The sequence below is a fragment of the Nomascus leucogenys genome, chromosome 17 (genome assembly GCF_006542625.1).
Source record: "Nomascus leucogenys isolate Asia chromosome 17, Asia_NLE_v1, whole genome shotgun sequence".
Lineage (NCBI taxonomy): Eukaryota > Metazoa > Chordata > Mammalia > Primates > Hylobatidae > Nomascus > Nomascus leucogenys.
This window is the reverse complement of record NC_044397.1, coordinates 34,196,493-34,215,117: the sequence shown is the minus strand read 5'-3', so window position 1 is coordinate 34,215,117 and position 18,625 is coordinate 34,196,493. Positions and strand designations below refer to the sequence as shown.

At 42.9% G+C, this 18,625-nt stretch overlaps 2 protein-coding genes across 13 annotated transcripts in view; both read right to left on the bottom strand.

The window, feature by feature from the left end:
• The window catches only part of TMEM225B (transmembrane protein 225B), a 60,400-nt gene extending 42,137 nt beyond the window's left edge, over positions 1-18,263 (bottom strand). For 3 of the 4 annotated variants that reach the window (XM_030796952.1, XM_030796951.1, XM_030796949.1), the window contains exon 1: positions 16,301-16,365. The gene's annotated coding sequence lies outside the window, so the exon portion shown is untranslated. Of the gene's footprint in view, positions 1-16,300; positions 16,366-18,190 lie in introns of those variants that run through there. The other variant, XM_030796950.1, reaches the window with a different exon arrangement.
• ZNF655 (zinc finger protein 655) lies at positions 1,089-18,555 on the bottom strand. 9 transcript variants are annotated; one of them, XM_004090899.2, is made up of 5 exons: positions 18,191-18,555; positions 16,301-16,463; positions 15,026-15,111; positions 14,455-14,581; positions 12,254-13,099 (listed from the first exon to the last, which is right to left on the bottom strand). In XM_004090899.2, the coding sequence occupies exons 2-5, from the start codon at positions 16,434-16,436 to the stop codon at positions 12,903-12,905; spliced, it is 546 nt and encodes a 181-aa protein (XP_004090947.1). In that variant the 5' UTR covers positions 16,437-16,463; positions 18,191-18,555; the 3' UTR covers positions 12,254-12,902. The 9 variants fall into 9 exon arrangements, with proteins under 9 accessions (XP_030652804.1, XP_030652805.1, XP_030652806.1 ...); XM_004090900.2 differs by lacking the exon at positions 18,191-18,555 and adding an exon at positions 17,961-18,170; XM_030796944.1 differs by lacking the exons at positions 12,254-13,099; positions 14,455-14,581; positions 15,026-15,111 and adding exons at positions 1,089-5,286; positions 5,743-5,847.
• Between the last annotated feature and the right edge of the window lie 70 nt (positions 18,556-18,625).

Here is an 18,625-nt window from a genome sequence, read left to right as displayed (position 1 = left end):
AATCTCGGCTCATTGCAACCTCTGCCTCCCAGGCTCAAGATATTGCTGTGCCTCAGCCTCCCAGGTAGCTGGAATTACAGGCGTGCAACACCATGCCTGGCAAATTTTTCTATTTTAAGTAGAGACCGGGTTTTGCCATGTTGGCCAGGCTGGTCTCAAACTCCTGAACTCAGGTGATCTGCCCGCCTCGGCCTCCTAAAGTGTTGGGATTACAGGCGTGAGCCACTGCACCCGGCCTGGGGTATGTTTACTAAAATATTCCTTTGTAAAATGAAGCTAGCTGCTTTGCAGAATTGAGAATAAAGTTTAGATATGTACAAACATACGTGTGTGTAGGCAGGTGGAAAGACAGAAGATAAAGGTGCCCTCTACTATTGTATTTCTCCTCTCCCCTTTCAAGACCAAAATGACTCATAACACAAACTCATGTATCAGGCTAATTAAATATCTGCTTAAAGGATTGCCCTGAAGGACTATTTTGAGTCCGCCTTTTTTAAAGTGTGTTACTTATTTTAACAATATGGTTGGGCACAGCGGGTCACGCCTGTAATCCCGGCACTTTGGGAGGCCGAGGCAGGCAGATCACCTGAGGTCAGGAGTTTGAGACCAGCCTGGCCAACATAGTGAAACCCTGTCTCTACTAAAAATGCAAAAATCAGCCAGGCAAGGTGGCAGGTGCCTGTAATCCCAGCTACTTGGGAAGCTGACACAAGACAATCATTTGAACCCAGGAGGCGGAGATCGCAGTGAGCCGAAATCGCGCTACTGCACTCCAGCCTGGGTGACAAAACGAGACTGTCTCAAAAAACAAACAAACAAAAAGTTATTCCTAGTTCTACTGAAACCTCGAACTATTTAGTCTTATTTTATATACCAACAATTTCCCAATCAAATCCCCTTTAAGTCCCAAACATTCAGCTTTTGTTTCAGAGGTCTGTGGAAAAGCAAGCTTTGTATCAATGCAAAGGAAAGTGATCCATTCTTGCTGTGAAGCAAGTTTCAGGGAGGAAAGGAGTTGCAGCCAGAGATGTTATTCCAACATTCCCAAATGCTTCTGGCTGAGACCTTCAGATTTTGTTTGAAACAAATTCTCAGAATACCAAACACACCTTTATTCAAGTGGAAGTACAAAAGCACATTCCTAAACCAAACGCATACATGTGATTTTTACATATTCTGCTTTTTAGGGATTACATAATCCTGTTTCAGTCACCACACATGACTACTGGTCTCTATACATAAGGGTATATATGTTTGATAGGAAAAAACACATGCATTTTTCATTTGCTTTTACATTTAGATCAATTCATTTATATATAAATTTCATTTAGATTCCTACCTTGCCTTGATGAGATCCTATTCTCGCTGATGGCAAAGAAGTAAAATATAGTGGCAGAACTATCCTAGAGGTTAGCCATAGGAGGATTATAGAGTGAGCAATATATTTTTATATATTTGTTGAGGGTCCCTACTGAATATTATAACACTGAACTATGAAAGCCTCAATTGCTGGACTGACAACAAGAATTTTAAATAACATTTGTCTTACTCACAAAATGTTATAAAGCTTAAGATGGAAAAATACAAAATGTTTTGACATTACCTAAAGAATCATGAACTCTTGTTAGGTATATGATGGTGGCCCTGAACTTGAGCCAACATCTGTAATCACTTTTATCAGTCAAAAAGCCATGTTCTTTTATATAGCCTGTAGACTATTAAAATACAAAAATGTGGTAATGGATAAACAACTATACGCAAAGCCCTCACACTTCAAATACTGTCCTGGATTGATGAGGGAGGAGCAGAATTCAAACATTTATCTGCAATCCTAATGGTTAAAATTTTACCAGGAACAGACCTGCCACTCTCTTGAAATACTGTCTCTGAGATTAACATAAGAACAGCATCATCTCTGTTGGAAGGCTACATTCCCTTATGATGCTGATTTGTGGGTGGGTGTGGTTTTTTTTTTTTTTTTTTTTTTTTTGAGAGAGAAAGAGTCCCGCTCTGTCGCCCAGGCTGGAGTGCAGTGGTGCGATCTCGGCTCACTGCAACCTCCGCCTCCCAGGTTCAAGCAGTTCTCCTGCCTCAGCCTCCTGAGTAGCTGGGATTACAGGCGCGTGCCACCACGCCCGGCTAATTTTTGTATTTTTAGTAGAGACGGGGTTTCACCATGTTGGCCAGGATGGTCTTGACTGCCTGACCTCGTGATCCACCCACCTTGGCCTCCCAAAATGCTGGGATTACAGGTGTGAGCCACCGCGCCCAGCTGTGTATCTTCTTTATGTTTACCCTACCAAAAGCAGACCTGAGCATTTTGCTGGCCTTAGAGGTATATAAAAGAACTCTAAGCTTAGGCATGCAGAATAGGCACTGGATGAATGTAGTGAGGCTACCAGGAGTCTTGTTGGCTCCCTGATGTCCTTATCATCTGTCTTCTTCGCAGACTGTGGATGCACACAAGACAGCTAAAACCTTGGGCATCATTTGAAAATGTTTGGCTGCCTGCTACAATCTCAGGAGAGAGAATCCTTCTTAGTTATATTGGACTGGATATATTTTCAATCAAATTCTTTTTTAAAAAAAGATGCTTCACTTTAGGAAATAAGACACCAGACCAGCAACATCAAGTAGGTATGGAATATTTGCTGGCGAAACGCTTAAAACTAGGAAACTTCTAAATCTTCGAAAGATGCTTAAGAGAATGGAGAAGTTAATCAACAGGAATCCAAGTGTTGTGGCTGTAAAGCAATACGACATAGGATCCCCAGTAAAAAGCAGGCCTAAGAGTTGGTTTTGGAAAGAACTTGAGCCAAGAACAGCAGAAAAAGCTAAATGAGCTACTTATGTCGATGTGTTTTAATACTGGTGCATTAGCAGTATCTTATGGAAGTTGTGAACACTAAGAACCAATTTCAAAAAATATAAAAATGTTTATAGGGCATTTTAAAATAAAAACAGCTTAAATGAGTTATATAAATAAAACAGGCCCAGCACAGTGGCTCACGCCTGTAACCCCGCACTTTGGGAGGACAGGTGGGAGGATCGCTTGAGGCCAGGAGTTCAAGACCAGCCTGGGCAACAAAGCAAGACCCCATCTCTGTTCTTTGTAATATCAAAATTATAATAAAAAAGTAAAAATAAATGTACCTATTTGGAATGCATATTAAATAAAGGAACTCCATGAGAAAATGTCACTGCATTTACCAAGTCAACCCTAGATTTTTGTGCAATGAAAAAGATTGGGACTATGTATTAACAATTTCATAAACAAATAATCAACGATTTTCTCTCCATTATTTCAATGTTGGATAAAGCCTGAAATGTGGTGTCGAGTTTTTCCATTTGCATTACAGCAAATTCTTGTCTACTATGGATATTCTGGTATGACAAAGACTAGTTAAACTCCTATTGAAAGATTTGCCATTTACTACACCCAAATAAGTTCTCTTAGGTATAAATTCTTTGATGTTGAATGAGCATTGGGTTATGACTGAATCTCCTCACACACATACACGTTTATTACATTTATAATCTTTTTGCATGGCGTGAATTTGATACTAAACAAGGTAGTTTCTTTGACTGATGGCTTTTTCACATTCATTGCAGCAATGGAATTTTATTCCCATGTGAATTCTCCAAATGTGTCTAAGGTATGAAAATACTAATAGCATGAAAAATCTGCCACATTCAATACATTTATAAGATTTCTCACTGGTATAGATTTGCAGGAATCGGTTAAGAGTTTAACACTAATACCTCTTCTTCATTCATCACATTCAGAGGGTTTCTCTCTGGTGTGAATTATCTGATGCTGAGCAATGGCTGAGCTATGACTGAAGGCTTTACCACATGCAGTACATACATGATTTCTCCCTGGTGTGAACTCTCAGATGCTGAATGAAGCCTGAATTTGATAAATATCTTCCCATCTTCATTACATTCATGAGTTCTCTTTGGTATGAATGCTCTGATGTTGAACCAGATGTGCTCTCTGACTGGAGTTCTTTTCCCATACATCACAATCAAAGGCTTTCTGTCTGGTGAGGACTTCTTGTTGCAGGATAAGATCTGAGCTATGACTGAAACTGCCCTCATACTCATTACATTCATATGATTTCTCTTTTCTATGCATTCTGTGATGCTGAACAAGGCATGAGGTTTGACTGAAAGCTTTTCCACATTCATTACATTCATGTGCTTTCTCTCCTGTGTGAATTCTTTGATGCTGAATAAGATGTGAATTCAATCTGAAGTCTTTTCCACATTCATTACACGTATAGGGCTTTTCTCTGAAATGAATTCCTTGTTGTTTAATATAGGCCAACCCATATTCATCATACTCATAGGCTTTCTCTTCATGATGGACCCTCTGATGTTCAAGTAGGTATGAAGTATGGCAGAAGTCACTGCCACATATAGTACACTTACAGGGCATCTCTTTGTGAATTTTCTGATGTTGAGTAAGGTGGACACTACGACTGAAGACTCTTTCACAACTGCTACATTTGTAAGATTTGGCTCTGGTGTGAATTTTCTTGTGCTGAATTATGCCTGAGCTTGGACTACAGGATTTATCAGATGCTTCACAGGATTTATCAGATGCTTCACATTTGTAAGGTTTTTCTCTAGTGTGTATTCTTTTATGTCGACTAAGACTTGAGCTCTGACTGAAAGACTTTTCACATTCTTTACATTTGTAGGGCTTCTCTCTAGTATGGATTCTTTGATGTCTAGTAAGGGCTGAGCTCTGATGGAAAATTTTCCCACATACATCACATTTATAGGATTTCTCAGTGTTAGGGATGCTCTCCCATTTATTAAGGTGGGAGAGATCCATTAAGCTTTCCTTACATTCACTACTCTGAAAATCCTCTGTTAGATTTAAGTGTTCATGTTTACCAGAGGCTGAATTCTGGTTGAAGCTCATGTCATACTTATCATTGTCATCAGTATTCTGTATTCTAAGAACTCTCTGATCTGCATCAATAGTAGAGTCCAGACTGAAGCTTTTTTCGGGTTCATTACATTCATTGTTCTTCTCACTGGTGAAGGTTTCCTTGCTGATTGTTATTTGCCTAAACTCTCTCTCCAGGTACAGAAATTTCCTTAGAATTTCCTGAAGCCTTTCTAATCTGTCCTCAGACTTATACACTTCTCTAGTCTCAGGAACTTGGGTAATATCGTGTTTGAGTCTTCCTACTCTCACTTTGTATGAATGTACTTCTTCCGAAATTTTCTGCTTAGGAATCAACAGCTTGTTCTCTTCTCTGGTCTCTCCATCTGATACAATATATAAATAGAAAATGCAAATGTAATCTGTACCCTGTGCTTAGGAAAAGAAAACTCAGATGAGAAAACTAAACAATGTAGTATCTACAAGGACAAGAAAAGTTTATTTACTCTGAAAAACAGGCACAAAATCTCAACAGCAGACGTTAAGGGCATAAACAGGAGCAGTGAGGTAAAACAGCGGACATGTTCAGCAGAGTGAGGAAATAATAGGGAAACAGTTGAAAGAATTTTAGATAAACAACTTGATTGGGGTCTAGTATGACATGTGCACAGATGCTAAACAAATGGAAAGGGTCAACCTAACTGAAGGGAAAAGGAAGGAACTCTCCATGCTAGGGCACACACAGAGCTCTTCATTCTGAGTGCCAAAGCAGCTACAACTTGGCTCAACAATTGAACTTTACTTCCCTACTAATTCTATCTGACTGAGTCTGCCTTACTCACCTGAGCAGTCATCTCTTAAGACTTCTCTAGTCTTAGTTTCCAGATCAAAGACCTGTAGATCCTGTTCCAGCTGGGAGATCCCATCAGGCTTGGAAATTGGAAATCCTGCTCATAGAGAAGGAAATGGGATGTGGCAATGTATCCCCAGGTCCTACAACAGCCACTTTTTCTTTCAACTAATGATTAAGAGAGACAGAAGGTCAATTCTGAGAAGACATTAATTAGGAAGGCCTGGAGAGTGAAGAGGGCAAAGATCTACAAGGAGCTCAGATTTGTGCTCTAGAGGGATGTGTGTTAAGGGGCAAGTTGATGACTTGGGAGCAGAAGGATCCATTTAAATATTATTCAGATAACAGAATGTGTGCATGGGTTTGTCTTCACAGAAGTTATCATTATCACGCTCCATCTGTTACCTAAAGATTAATCTTCGGATTAGATCTGATCTACAAGTATCAAAATGGAGGTCATCAAAATATAATTCTGCTGGACTGGAAAGGTGAAACTCAAGCACCTACTGCATGGTTAGCTAACCTGTAGCAAGAGAATCAGTGAAAACTGAATAAATATTCTAAGGCCCAATCTCAAGAAACAATTTGTTTCAGTACACATAAGAAAACAAAGAGTAACATGACACATTCTTACCCATTAGGAGTGTAGCGTTTATTCAATAAACATTTATGAAGTGCCTCCTCTATGCAAAGTATGCAGGGGATAAAGAGGCCAAGAAGGTCCCTTCCCTCGAGGACCTCACACTCTACACAGAGACAGCTCTAAACAACTAACTACAATAAAATACAGAGAGGGAAGTGCAATCAGTGCATCTTCACATAAAACAGTCTTTCTATGGCTTGCATAATGCAATGCTTGGATATAAATCTATTTTAAAGCTAAAGCAACAGGCAGTCTGCTTCCAAGGAGACAGAATTTTAATACTATTAGTATCAAAGGGCAGTTTTTAAATGTGTCCAGCCCAGAAAGCTTCTAATAGCACACACACAAGGTCTCGCTCAAGCCCCTCGTCTCCAAAAACCTTTCTCTCCATTTACTGAATGTGTACAGTTCCTCTTATCCTGACATGTCACATATAATGGTGTTTACATAGATTTTTTTTACGTGGTTTCAGGTATTGTCATTCATACTTGATTTATAAACTCTTTGATAGAAGAGACCAGGTATCTTGTATCTTGCAATTCTTTTGATTAATTTACTTAACAGCTACTTATTGAGTGCCAACTCTGTGCGCCCAAGTATCAATGTATTAACAGCCACCCAATTTTATAAAAAGGGCATTGGGGCTGGAAAATATGAAGAACTGACAGCTGCCCCAAAGATTCCATGTGAGAGCCTATGAGCAAGGAGATCAGAATAGACAGAAGAAAGGTATTTACTGTGTTTCTGAAATCCTGCTGGACATTTAGAGTCAATTCTCCTTGTGGACATATATTTAATTAAGGTCCGCCCTGTCAAATGAAATCGTTTCAGAAGTTTAAAAAGTAAAGTTAGTGTAACATGAAGCAGCAATCAATATTGTTCTCAGAATTCCAATAACATAATTTGCAACTTTTAACTCTGAGATATTTAAAGTGTCTGTCGATATTTGGTAACTGAAAGAAATTCTGGCTGCTTACTCCATATCTACACTTAAAACACATATGCACAACAAAAAAGGAGGCCTTCATGTGGGATGAGGGGTTTGATTTTAGACGTGTGTTTAACGTAATGTAGGAAGGTATAAGAGAAAATGCCCAGCAGGTGAGTATGCAAAGGCATACAGAGTGATAAAATGGACTTCAGAGACTAAGAAGGGAAAGGGTGGGAGAAGGGAAAAGGGATAAAAAACTACATATTAGGTACAATGTACACTATTCCAGTGACAGGTGCACTAAAATCTCAGAATTCACCACTTTGTATTATAATTCATCCATGTAACAAAAAACCACTTGTACCCCCAAAACTACTAATTTTTTTTTTAAAGAGAAAATACCTAGCAGGTAAAGATACAATATCATAGTTTAGAAGAGAGAACAGGGTATCATCAGTACCATCAAAATATTATTTTTACTAAGTACTTGGTAGGTGCAAAGTACCATGCCAAGAGCTCTCTAGGTTTTCACTCATTTAATACCATAAATTTAAAACATAGAAACTATTATTATAGCCATTTTACAGATGGGAATACTAAGATTCAGAGTGGTTAAGTAGCTTGCCCAAGGTTACAATAACGGGTAATGCTTAGTTTTCAAACCTGCAGTCTTATTTCAGAACCTAGCCTTTAAACAATCTGCTAGTAAAAAAAAAAAAAAAAAAAAAAAAAAAAAAATATATATATATATATATATATATATATATATGATTTTGCCTCCTAACAAGCCCTGAAAAAAAATAAATCACGACTATGAACAAAATCCATCCATCCCTTCCTCCAAATTACACACAGAAAGAACGTGTAAGTTTTCTTGCCACTAGCCTAAATGCCTATTGCCTAAATTTAACTCAAAACTTTGCTCTCAAAATATGCACTTGCTTTATTTACATTTTTCCTGTTTAAAATTAATGTATTAAAACCTTTTGATTTTATTTAAATCTTGAGTTTTCTAATATGATTTATAAAATATTGGCAGTGAAGTAAAAGGTAAATACAAACAACAGAGAAAAAGGGATTAGAATAACATACGGTGAGCCAGGATCCTAAATAATTGGAGTCGCAAAAGTGTTAATTAAAAGGGATCTATGGCTGGGCACAGAAGCACAAGGCACATACTTAATTTTTTTTTTTGGCCGGGGGGTATGGAGTCTCACTCTGTTGCCCAGGCTGGAGTGCAATGGCATGATCTTGGCTCACTGCAACCTCTGCCTCCCGGGTTCAAGCGATTCTCCAGCCTCAGCCTCCTGGGTAGCTGCAATCACAGGCACGTACCACCATGCCTGGCTAATTTTTGTATTTTTAGTAGAGATGAGGTTTCACCATGTTGGTCAGGCTGGTCTCGAACTCCTGACCTTCTGATCCGCCCACCTCACCCTCCCAAAGTGCTGGATTACAGGCGTGAGCCACCGCACCTGACACAAGACAGGTACTTACATGCATAATCTAATTCAATCCCGTAGAACCCAGAAGGTAGACATTATTTTTCATGTTTTATAAATGAAGAAAATGAGTGTCAGATTAAATAATTTGCTCAACATACTACAGCTGGTAAGTGGAACCCAAGTTTGATCCCACAGTTTATATTCTTTCCAACCTATCATACTGCCTATTAAAGAAAGCATTAGTAGCAGGTTCTCTTGACACTGACGTGAATGCTTTTTTTTGAGACAGAGTTGCACTGTCGCCCAGGCTGGAGTGCAATGGCATGATCTCGGCTCACCTCAACTCCACCTCCTGGGTTCAAGTGATTCTCCTGCCTCAGCCTCCAGAGTAACTGAGATTACTGGCATACGCCACCATGCCCGGCTAATTTTGTATTTTTAGTAGAGACGGGGTTTCTCCATGTTGGTCAGGCTGGTCTCGAACTCCCATCCTCAGGTGATCCGCCCGCCTTGGCCTCCCAGAGTGCTGGGATTACAGGCGTGAGCCACTGCACCCGGCCGACTCTATGCTTTCAAAATATGCACTTGCTTTACATTTTTCCCGTTTAAAATTAACTTATTAAAACCTTTTGACTTTAAGGCTGGATGTGTATCACGTGAGGCCAAGAGTTCAAGACCAGCCTGGCCAACATGGCAAAACCCCATCTCTACTAAAAATACAAAAATTAGCTGGGTATGGTGGTGCATGCCTGTAGTCCCAGCTACTCTGGGGGCTGAGGCACAAGAATGGCTTGGGCCGGGGAGGCAGAGGTTGCAGTGAGCTGACATTGTGCCACCACACTCCAGCCTGAGTGACAGAGCAAGACTCTGTCTCCAAAAAAAAAAATTATTTTATTTAAATCTTGAGAGTTTTCTAATAAAATTTATTTTAATCTCATCTTCAAAAATAACAGTTAAAGCCAAGCATGGTGTTGGCTCACATGTGTAATCCCAGGACTTTGGGGAGCTGAGGCAGGCAGATCACTTGAGCCCAGGAGTTCAACAGCCTGGGTAACATAGCGAAACACCTTCTTTACTAAAAATAGAAAAAAATTAGCGTGGTGGTACAGGCCTATAGTCCCAGCTACCCAGAAGACTGAGGTAGGAGGATCACCTGAGCCTGGATTTCCCTCCAGGCTCCAGTGAGCTGTTATCATGCCACTGTATTCCAGCCTGGGCAACAAGAGGAGAACCTGTCTCAAAAATAATAATATTTAAAATTTGCCTTATTATATGGTTTGCTGCTTTTACTACAGCTATGCTTTTAGCCATCTGAAAGCTTCACGCTTTTCTTCCTGGTCCTTAATACACAAATAATATCTCTCCTTAGCAATATCATTCTTTTGTAGATACCTGTTGGACTGGAATGTGTCCCTAGAGAGTTTTACTTTTTGAATGCATGTCCTTTCTGGTCCCAAACTATAAACTGGCCTGTCTGTCCAATTTGTCATGGCATTTTGAATTTTTCTTGTCATCAGAGTACACATAACTCACTAAAAATATTAAAAACTCCATGTAGAGCTGAACTTATTGTCCTAAGGGCACAAAGTAGTGAAAAAGTACAGGGGCTTCAGAGGCAGATCTGGGTCCCAAGCCTCTCACTGATCCTGCAAAGATCACTTAACTTCTCTGAGCCTCAGTTTCCTCAGATATAAAATAGGAGCAGTATCATCTGCTCACAGGGTTATGGTAAGGATTAAATGAGATTATATATATATCATTTATATATATATATATACACACACATATAAATGTCCTATGTCTGTGTGTGTGTGTATACATATGTGTGTATGTGTGTGTGTGTACACACATATACATAGTACCCAATAACATATTGGCTGCTCAATAAATACTAAATAGCTGTGACAATGGAAAACATTCTGTGCAAAATCACCGTAGTCCTTCATGACATCAAGTTAAAAAAGCAGAGAGTATGTGCCAAACATTCCCAATCTATTGCCCCAGTTAATATCAACTAGAATTTTAACAAGCATGTTTCTGAGGCCATCATCTAATAGGGCACCTGCCACACTGACCCATGAGAAAAGCAACCCGGTCCCCTTTCTGGGTCTTTATCTACCACACTAAGTAACAGGTAACTTCCCTATGGATAGTGACCCAGAAGCAAATTGTTCATTCATCATCAATGGAGTATGTTCCTTTTTCAATTATGTGGTAACGAAAATTACTTATTACCGACTTCTTTACTCAGCTACTTGTACTCTGTATATTTACCACTACATAGTGGAAGCACTTAAGCAAAGGACCAACATTCTGATGTCTGTGACAAATGCAATCTGGAGGCCGGGCGCAGTGGCTCACACCTGTAATCCCAGCACTTTGGGAGGCCGAGACAGGCGGATCACGAGGTCAGGAGATCGAGACCATCCTGGCTAAGATGGTGAAACCCTGTCTCTACTAAAAATACAAAATTAGCCGGGCATGGCGGTGGGCGCCTGTAGTCCCAGCCACCCGGGAGGCTGAGGCAGAAGAATGCCGTGAAACCAGGAGGTGGAGCTTGCAGTGAGCCAAGATCGCGCCACTGCACTCCAGCCTGGGTGACAGAGCGAGACTCCGTCTCAAAAACAAAACAAAACAAAACAAAATACAATCTGGAGCTCCTGCCATGGGAAAATGATGTGAACTGGAAAGTAGGACTGAATTATAAAGTCTTGGCCAGGCACAGTGGCTCACACCTGTAATCCCAGCACTTTGAGAGGCTGACTAGGGCAGATCACGAGGTCAGGAGATCGAGACCATCCTGGGTAACACAGTGAAACCCCGTCTCTACTAAAAATACAAAAAGATTAGCCAGGCATGGTGGCAAGCATCTGTAGTCCCAGCTACTTGGGAGGCTGAGGCAGGAGAATGGCATGAACCCGGGAGGCAGAGCATGCAGTGAGCAGAGATGGTGCCACTGCACTCCAGCCTGGACAACAGAGCAAGACTCCGTCTCATAAAAAAAAAAAAAAGTCTTACAACCCCAAAAAGTTAAATTAATAAATGTATAAACTTAACCCAGTTATGCCAGAGGTTGCAATTTTTTTTTGTTAAAAATCAGACCTTGGCGATGACCTTGAGCAGCAGGACATAAATAATTCCCGCAAGCTTAGTGTTCCAATAATGGAACACTAGGCATAAATGGTTTAAATTTCAGATGAAGTTTGCTGAACCCAAAAATATGAAAATGATTTCCCAAGGATTGTAAAAATAACTGCTAAGGAGATGCTGCCAACTTGATCACAAAAGCAAGATGAGGAGAAGGGTTTCTTGCACCGTGCGTGTGTCTCTTGTATGTGTAAGTGTGCATGCATGTCAACAGCATGTTGAGTGTGCAGTGCAGAGATAAGAGAGGAAAATGGGATAAAGTTCAGTCTATAGCATACTATGCTATGAGACTGCATTAAACTGCTACAAAGTTTCTTTACTCCAAAATGTAGACAGGTTAACTGTTGGAAACTCTGTAATTATTAGATAAAATTAACAGTACTTTACAATTATATGTAGGTCACTTTACAGTTTACAAAGTTATTAAGTAGATATTCAATTTGATGCCCTGAAATAAATTTAACTTCTTTGCCCTCCCTTCTCCCCTCCATCAAGGACAGAGTAAGGAGCACTTAATCAGGAAAGGCAATATAAATGTATCAATCTGTACAGAACCACAAAGAATAAAGGGGAGGAAGGCAGGACCTTGAAGAGGGCCACAGGGACTTCAAGGAAGGAGGAAACTAGAATGTTAAACATGATGAGGAAAGCCCAGGGTTCACAGGAGAGTTAGGCACCATATGGGGCAGGTTGTGTTCGCCACATAAAAGGAGGGGCACACAGCGTAAGTTTCACATTCTAAAATAATACGAAAAGACCACAACTGAAGAGCTGAAGTTGGAATTTCTGTTTTTTCACAATACAAGTAGATGATGACCACCAACCATGGTTTCTGAATGAACTGGGTTCAAAATGCATTTGGTTGCAACAGAGGGCTTCCTTGGACCCTAACATTTGAAATTAAACAGAGGTAATTTGAGGAGCTGCGATTTTACACAGTGGTGGCATCCTGGGGAGCTTCTATTCCATCAGTCAAGTTTAATATCTCACAATCGTGGAAAATGAGTTTCCGAGCAGGGACGAGCAATATCGATGGGAAGCCGATACTTGGGCCATCTCTTGGAGATTCCTGCTGTAAGGACGGCAAGTGTTTCTCCAGAGAAAGCACTTGCCTGGGTATGACTCAGGGCCGGGCAGGAATTCACACTATGAATCCGGGTGGTGGGAAGGCGGAGAAGTATGCCTACAAAGATTAAAGAGCCAGGAATGGAAAACACACTAAAAACCGTCCCAGTGGGCAGGCTGCCTCCCCACAGATAAGAAGACCTTGAATCCTGAGCATAATCAGGGAGACAAAGCAATGCCCTGGATGCCACCAGCATAGACAAAGCCAACGGAAAAAAAAAAAAAAGAAAATGTGTGATTCAGTATTTACACACACAAAAAGAAGAGTGCAGAAGCAAGCAAGAAACTAAAGAAAAAGGAGGCTGGGTGTGGTGGCTCATGCCTGTAATTCCAGCACTTTGGGAGGCCATGGAGGGTGGATCACTTGAGGTCAAGAGTTCGAGATCAGCCTGACCAGCATGGTGAAACCCCGTCTCTACTAAAAATACAAAATTAGCCGGGCGTGGTGGCCCATGCCTGTAATCCCAGCTACTCGGGAGGTTGAGGCAGGAGAATTGCTTGAACCCAGGAGGCAGAGGTTGTAGTGAGCTGAGATTGCACCATTGCACTCTAGCCTGGGCAACAAGAGTGAAACTCCACCTAAAAATAAAATAAAAAATATAATATAAAAAATAAACTAAAGAGAAAGGAACAACGCTCACACCAAGGGAGCTGCCGACAAACCCCACTGATGTTTCCCGGCAGCACTACAGCTTGCCTAATCCCAGCTTCCTACTGTACCTTTCAAAATGACAAGGGAGAGAGAGACATGAGTTAAGCATTGACCCCACCTCAGCATGGGGTAAACGTCTCAGATTTCTGCTGCCCTGGGTGTGGTTACGTGGGATTACCATTCTGGGTGACTCACTGAAATGTACTCACAGTGAGTCATGCCTTCAAATGACATCTCAAGTTCTGCCTGCTTGGAGATACATCTGGGGATCTTAAGGGGTGAGAGACTACTCAACAAGAAGGAATTTAGCCTGTCTTTTTAAATGGCATTTCTTTTTCCTAGAAAAATGGGAAATTCTTCAATTCTCCAATACACGGACACTGAGATACCAAAGAGGAAAGTGTCTGGTTGGAGGTTGGGAGGCCACCTTGGGGTCTCTCCTACAAAAATGGAAAAGATAAGAAGGGTGAGAAATCAAGCAAAGGACAAGAAAGTTTCCCTTTGCTAAAAGGGAACAGATGCCCCACAATGGCCATAAACATGAACTGGGGATAAGGAGGAGAATGTCTCCTCTTGGCACCCCCAAACGAACCTTAATTACCCCTCCCGGAGAAGATGATGTGAAAGATAAGGATTCAGAGTTTCTAAGACCTGGAATCTATGCCACACTCTACAGACCTTCTCAGAAACCTTATACTTAGGAAGAAACAAGAAAGTAAAGAAATTCAAATAGATAAACCGAATAATAAGGAAGTCCTTACCCAGTGACACCACGTTCCCATAATTCTCTAACATCACTTCTCTGTAGAGGTCCCTCTGAACAGGGTCCAGGTATCCCCATTCCTCTCGAGTAAGGTGCACAGCCACATCCTCGAATGTCACAAACTCCTGAAATAACACATCCTGGCTGCTCTGAGGAATGAGAACACTGTAGCACCATGGCCAGAGAATGAAGATCACAGAGAGGGAATGAGAATACTGTAGCACCATGGCCACAGAATGAAGATCATAGAGAGGGTATCCAGTGTGTACTTACGTTGAGGAGGAGGGAGAACAGATTAGAACCTATGGAATAAAGCCCATAACCCTTAAACATCTAATAAGTACCCATCACACAACCATGGACAAAGAGAAAACAGAGTTTGCTCATGGCACTGGGGAGATGGGAAGTTGGTTTATGTGAAGTCCAGGTCTCCAAAGAGGATCAATTCCCAAACTGGAGTCTGCTATTGAAAAAAATTCCAGGAAAGGTCTACAGATGGGATGAGAGAGAGGCCACACTCCATCAGTAGCAATAGTCCCTGAGGAAAAGCAGAGGGTTCCTCAGCTCACCTGGTACCTGGCTGTCAAGAGCGCAGCTGCCTGGTCTCCTGGGCTTCCCTCACGGGGAAGAGCAGGCACCTGGGGAACAGGTGGAGCTGAGGGAGGAGAAAGGAGTGAAGAGTGAGAGCAGCCCTTTCCCAGGGCTCCCTTTCAGAGGAGGCCTCTCCAGCCCAAGGGGTGTCAGCAGGACCCTCCTCAATACTCTAGTAAAACCAATGAACATTTTTCAGGTATTGGGTGTGTCTACTCTGCTTCGTCTCAGTACTTGCATGCCTTATGCATGTTTAGACCTGTGATACAGGATTTTCTAAGGAAAGCTTGTATTTCACTTTATCTTCATCACATGACAGTCCTCTTACAGAAGAGTAAGACTATACCTGTTTTGCAGATGGGCAAAGCAAAGCATAAAGACTTGTGGGAACTTGTCCTGGGCTAGGGTTATTTAGCAGACTTCTGACCCTTTCCAGGCACTGTTCTAGACACTTGATCAGCCTTTCTCTTGTGAATGGGCACTGTCTCAACCAGTGTGTAAGGCCCCCAAGAACAAGAAAGGGTCATCTGTTTCCTCGAAATCTTTTCCAGTCCCACAATCCCCCACAGCACTCTACACATTGTGGCACTTGATCTGTGTGGGTGACGCACAAGTTATTTCAGGCACTAGAGTTAACCACAGGCAATCTAAGACACAGCTCTTACAAAACAAAGGAAGAAAAAGACCAACCTACCTATACAATACAGCAAATGTAACTGCATAGTTAAATTACAGTATATATACATTCATACAGGCATTGTGTTCAACCAAGGAATTAAATGGTTGCTTCCTTGACCAAATTTAGTTTAGTCACAAAACACTGCAGTTACAACAGAATGGATGGCAGGTGACAAAGCAAAGAAAAACTAAGTGAAGGGAACAGGGGAAAGAAAGGTCCTGAACCTAAGAGGAAGTGAGAGCCAGGAAAGGACTGTGAGATGTGGCAAAAGCAGCATATCTTAGAAATTATTCTAGATGTGAGAACTGGGATGAAGTGAAGGTTGCCTAAAGGAAAAACCACCACAGCGAGTAAGTAACCATCACTCTGCTTATTTGAGAAAGATGAGCTGTCCTTAATAAAAGGGCTCAGACTAGGACTGAACTGAGTCACATCTGCCCCCTCTTTCATTCCTCCCTCTAGGGACCATGTTCTTATTCCAGTTCTTGGCCTCTCTCAAACCAGGCCCAGGAGCCCCCTCGGGAGCCCCTCCACACTCCCACTCTCCCGGACAGAAGTGCTGTCTCTGCCTTACCCCCAGCGAGTCCCTGTTCCATGTCGGTGTCCTGCACAAACTGAGGCTCTGGGGACAGACACTCAGACTGGGTCTCCAAAGACTGAAACTGGACCGTTGGTGACCCTGCTGCTTCCTGGGCTGGTATTTCCTCCATCACCACTCTGGAGGACAATGACCATCACTGCAAGGTGAGATTAAGAGAAATTACTGTAATAAGTTAAAACATTTCATCATTTTATATCATCAGGACTTTGCAAAGGATCTTACACACTGTGGATATTCAATAAAAATTAGTTGATAATGATTAACCACCCTAAATAAGTAACAGAAAAATGGGGCCAGGCGCAGTGGCCTGTAATCCCAGCACTTTGGGAGGCTGAGGCAGGAAGATCACTTGAGGTCAGGAGTTTGAGACCAGCCTGACCAACATGGTGCAACTTCATCTCTACTAAAAATACAAAAATTAGCCAGCGTGGTGGTGCGGGTCTGTAATCCCAGCTATTCGGGAGGCTGAGGCAGGAGAATTGCTTGAATCCAGAAGGCATATGTGGCAGTGAGCCAAGATCGCACCACTGCACTCCAACCTGGGCAACACAGTGAGACTCCGTCTCAAAAAAAAAAAAAAAAAGAAAAAAGAAAAAGAAATATGGATATGCTTCAGCTTTAAATACTTAAGAACCAAATCATAGAAGAGTCTCTAATTTGGAATTTGTGGCATTAAAAAAATCAACACAGCACAATTTAATAGTGTAAAGCTTTCTGTGGAAAGTTTAAAATATTTAAAATTGGCCACGTCCTGTAATCCCAACAGTTTGGGAGGCCCAGACGGGTGGATCCCTTAAGCTCTGGAGTTCCAGACCATCCTGGACAACATGGCGAAACCCCGTCTCTACTAAAAAAAAAAAAAATTAGCCAAGCTTGGTGGCCCAGGCCTGTAGTTCCAGCTACTCCAAAGGCCAAGGCAGGAGAATCGCTTGAGCTTGGGAGGTAGAGGCTGCAGTGAGCTATGACTGCGCCACTGCACGCCAGACTGTATGACAGCGTGACAGCCCACCTCAAATAAACACAAATTTTAAATTTACAATCGTCTTTGGAGGCTCAAGTTGGTGCCCAGAGAAAAATGCTAGTTATGATTACTCATTTTATTTTAATTTTGTTTTAGTAGAGACGGGGGTATCGCTATGTTGCCCAGGCTGGACTCAAACTCCTGGCCTCAAGCGATCCTCCGACTTCGGCCTCCCAAAGTGCGGGGATTACAGGCGTGAACCACCGTGACAGGCCCGCGTTTACGTAAATAAGATCATTTGAATAAACAAAACAGCAGGCCCCCTAGGAATGTCCTGGTAACACCGTCAGCCCACTCTGACTTACTAAACGAGCTTGGCGAATAAAACTCCATTTTTGGGGTCAGGCCCTTCGCTAACTCAGACCAGCTAGGCCGGCCTTTCCCGCAATCCTGAGAGCAACGCAGGGAAGAGCTGCGGTTCGAACAGGTTTGAGCGGCGTCCTTCAGGCCCAAGGACGCATGACAGTGCCGTCCCCCTCCCATCACCCTCGCCCTGGGCCCTCGCCCGGCTCCCAGCTCCGTCCTCAGAAGGCCTTGCCCGGCGCTGCCCTCCTCCCACTTCCCCTTTAGGCCAAGGCAAAGTCCCAAAAGGACCAGTGGGGACATACAGACCAGCTCGCACCAGGGCACGGTCGCCGGCTCCTGACGGCGGGGCCCTCGGCCCGCGAGGTGAATGAACCAGGGCTGAAGAGAAACAGGCCCTCCTCGCACCCGGACCTCCGCGCACTCTTGGGGAAGCAAACCACCGTCGGCCGCGGCCGGACGCCGCCTCCTTCTACTCCCGTGAAGGCGAAACAAGCTTCCACCCCGCTGCGACCCCAGAACGGCTTCCGGGTACTCACCGAGGGGAGGGGCGGGCCTGGCCGCTGTCCTGTCACCTACACACTCGCGCTCGGGGCCACCACAGGCTCTCCCGGGCCGCTCTAGACAGACCCGAGGCCGGCGCTTCTCGGTGGCACTTCCGGAGACGGAGTGCAGGACCCCGAATGAGGGCCCCCCCTCTCTACCCCGGCATGAGGGTCCCGGATGTGGGTGAGAGCCCCGGATGAGGGTCCCGGATGTAAGTGAGGGCCCCGGATGTGAGTGACGGTCCCGGATGAGGAACATGGAGGAGGAGCTGGGCCCCCGCGTCCAGGATTCGAAGGCTCGTTTTCGCAGCTTTTCCACGTCTTTTTCCGGTCCCACCGCCCTCCATGCTAACTCACTGGGCGTCTCTAGCCGTTATACCAGCAATGACTGCGACCAATGTTGGGAAAGCGCCCCCAAGGCCCCTCCCT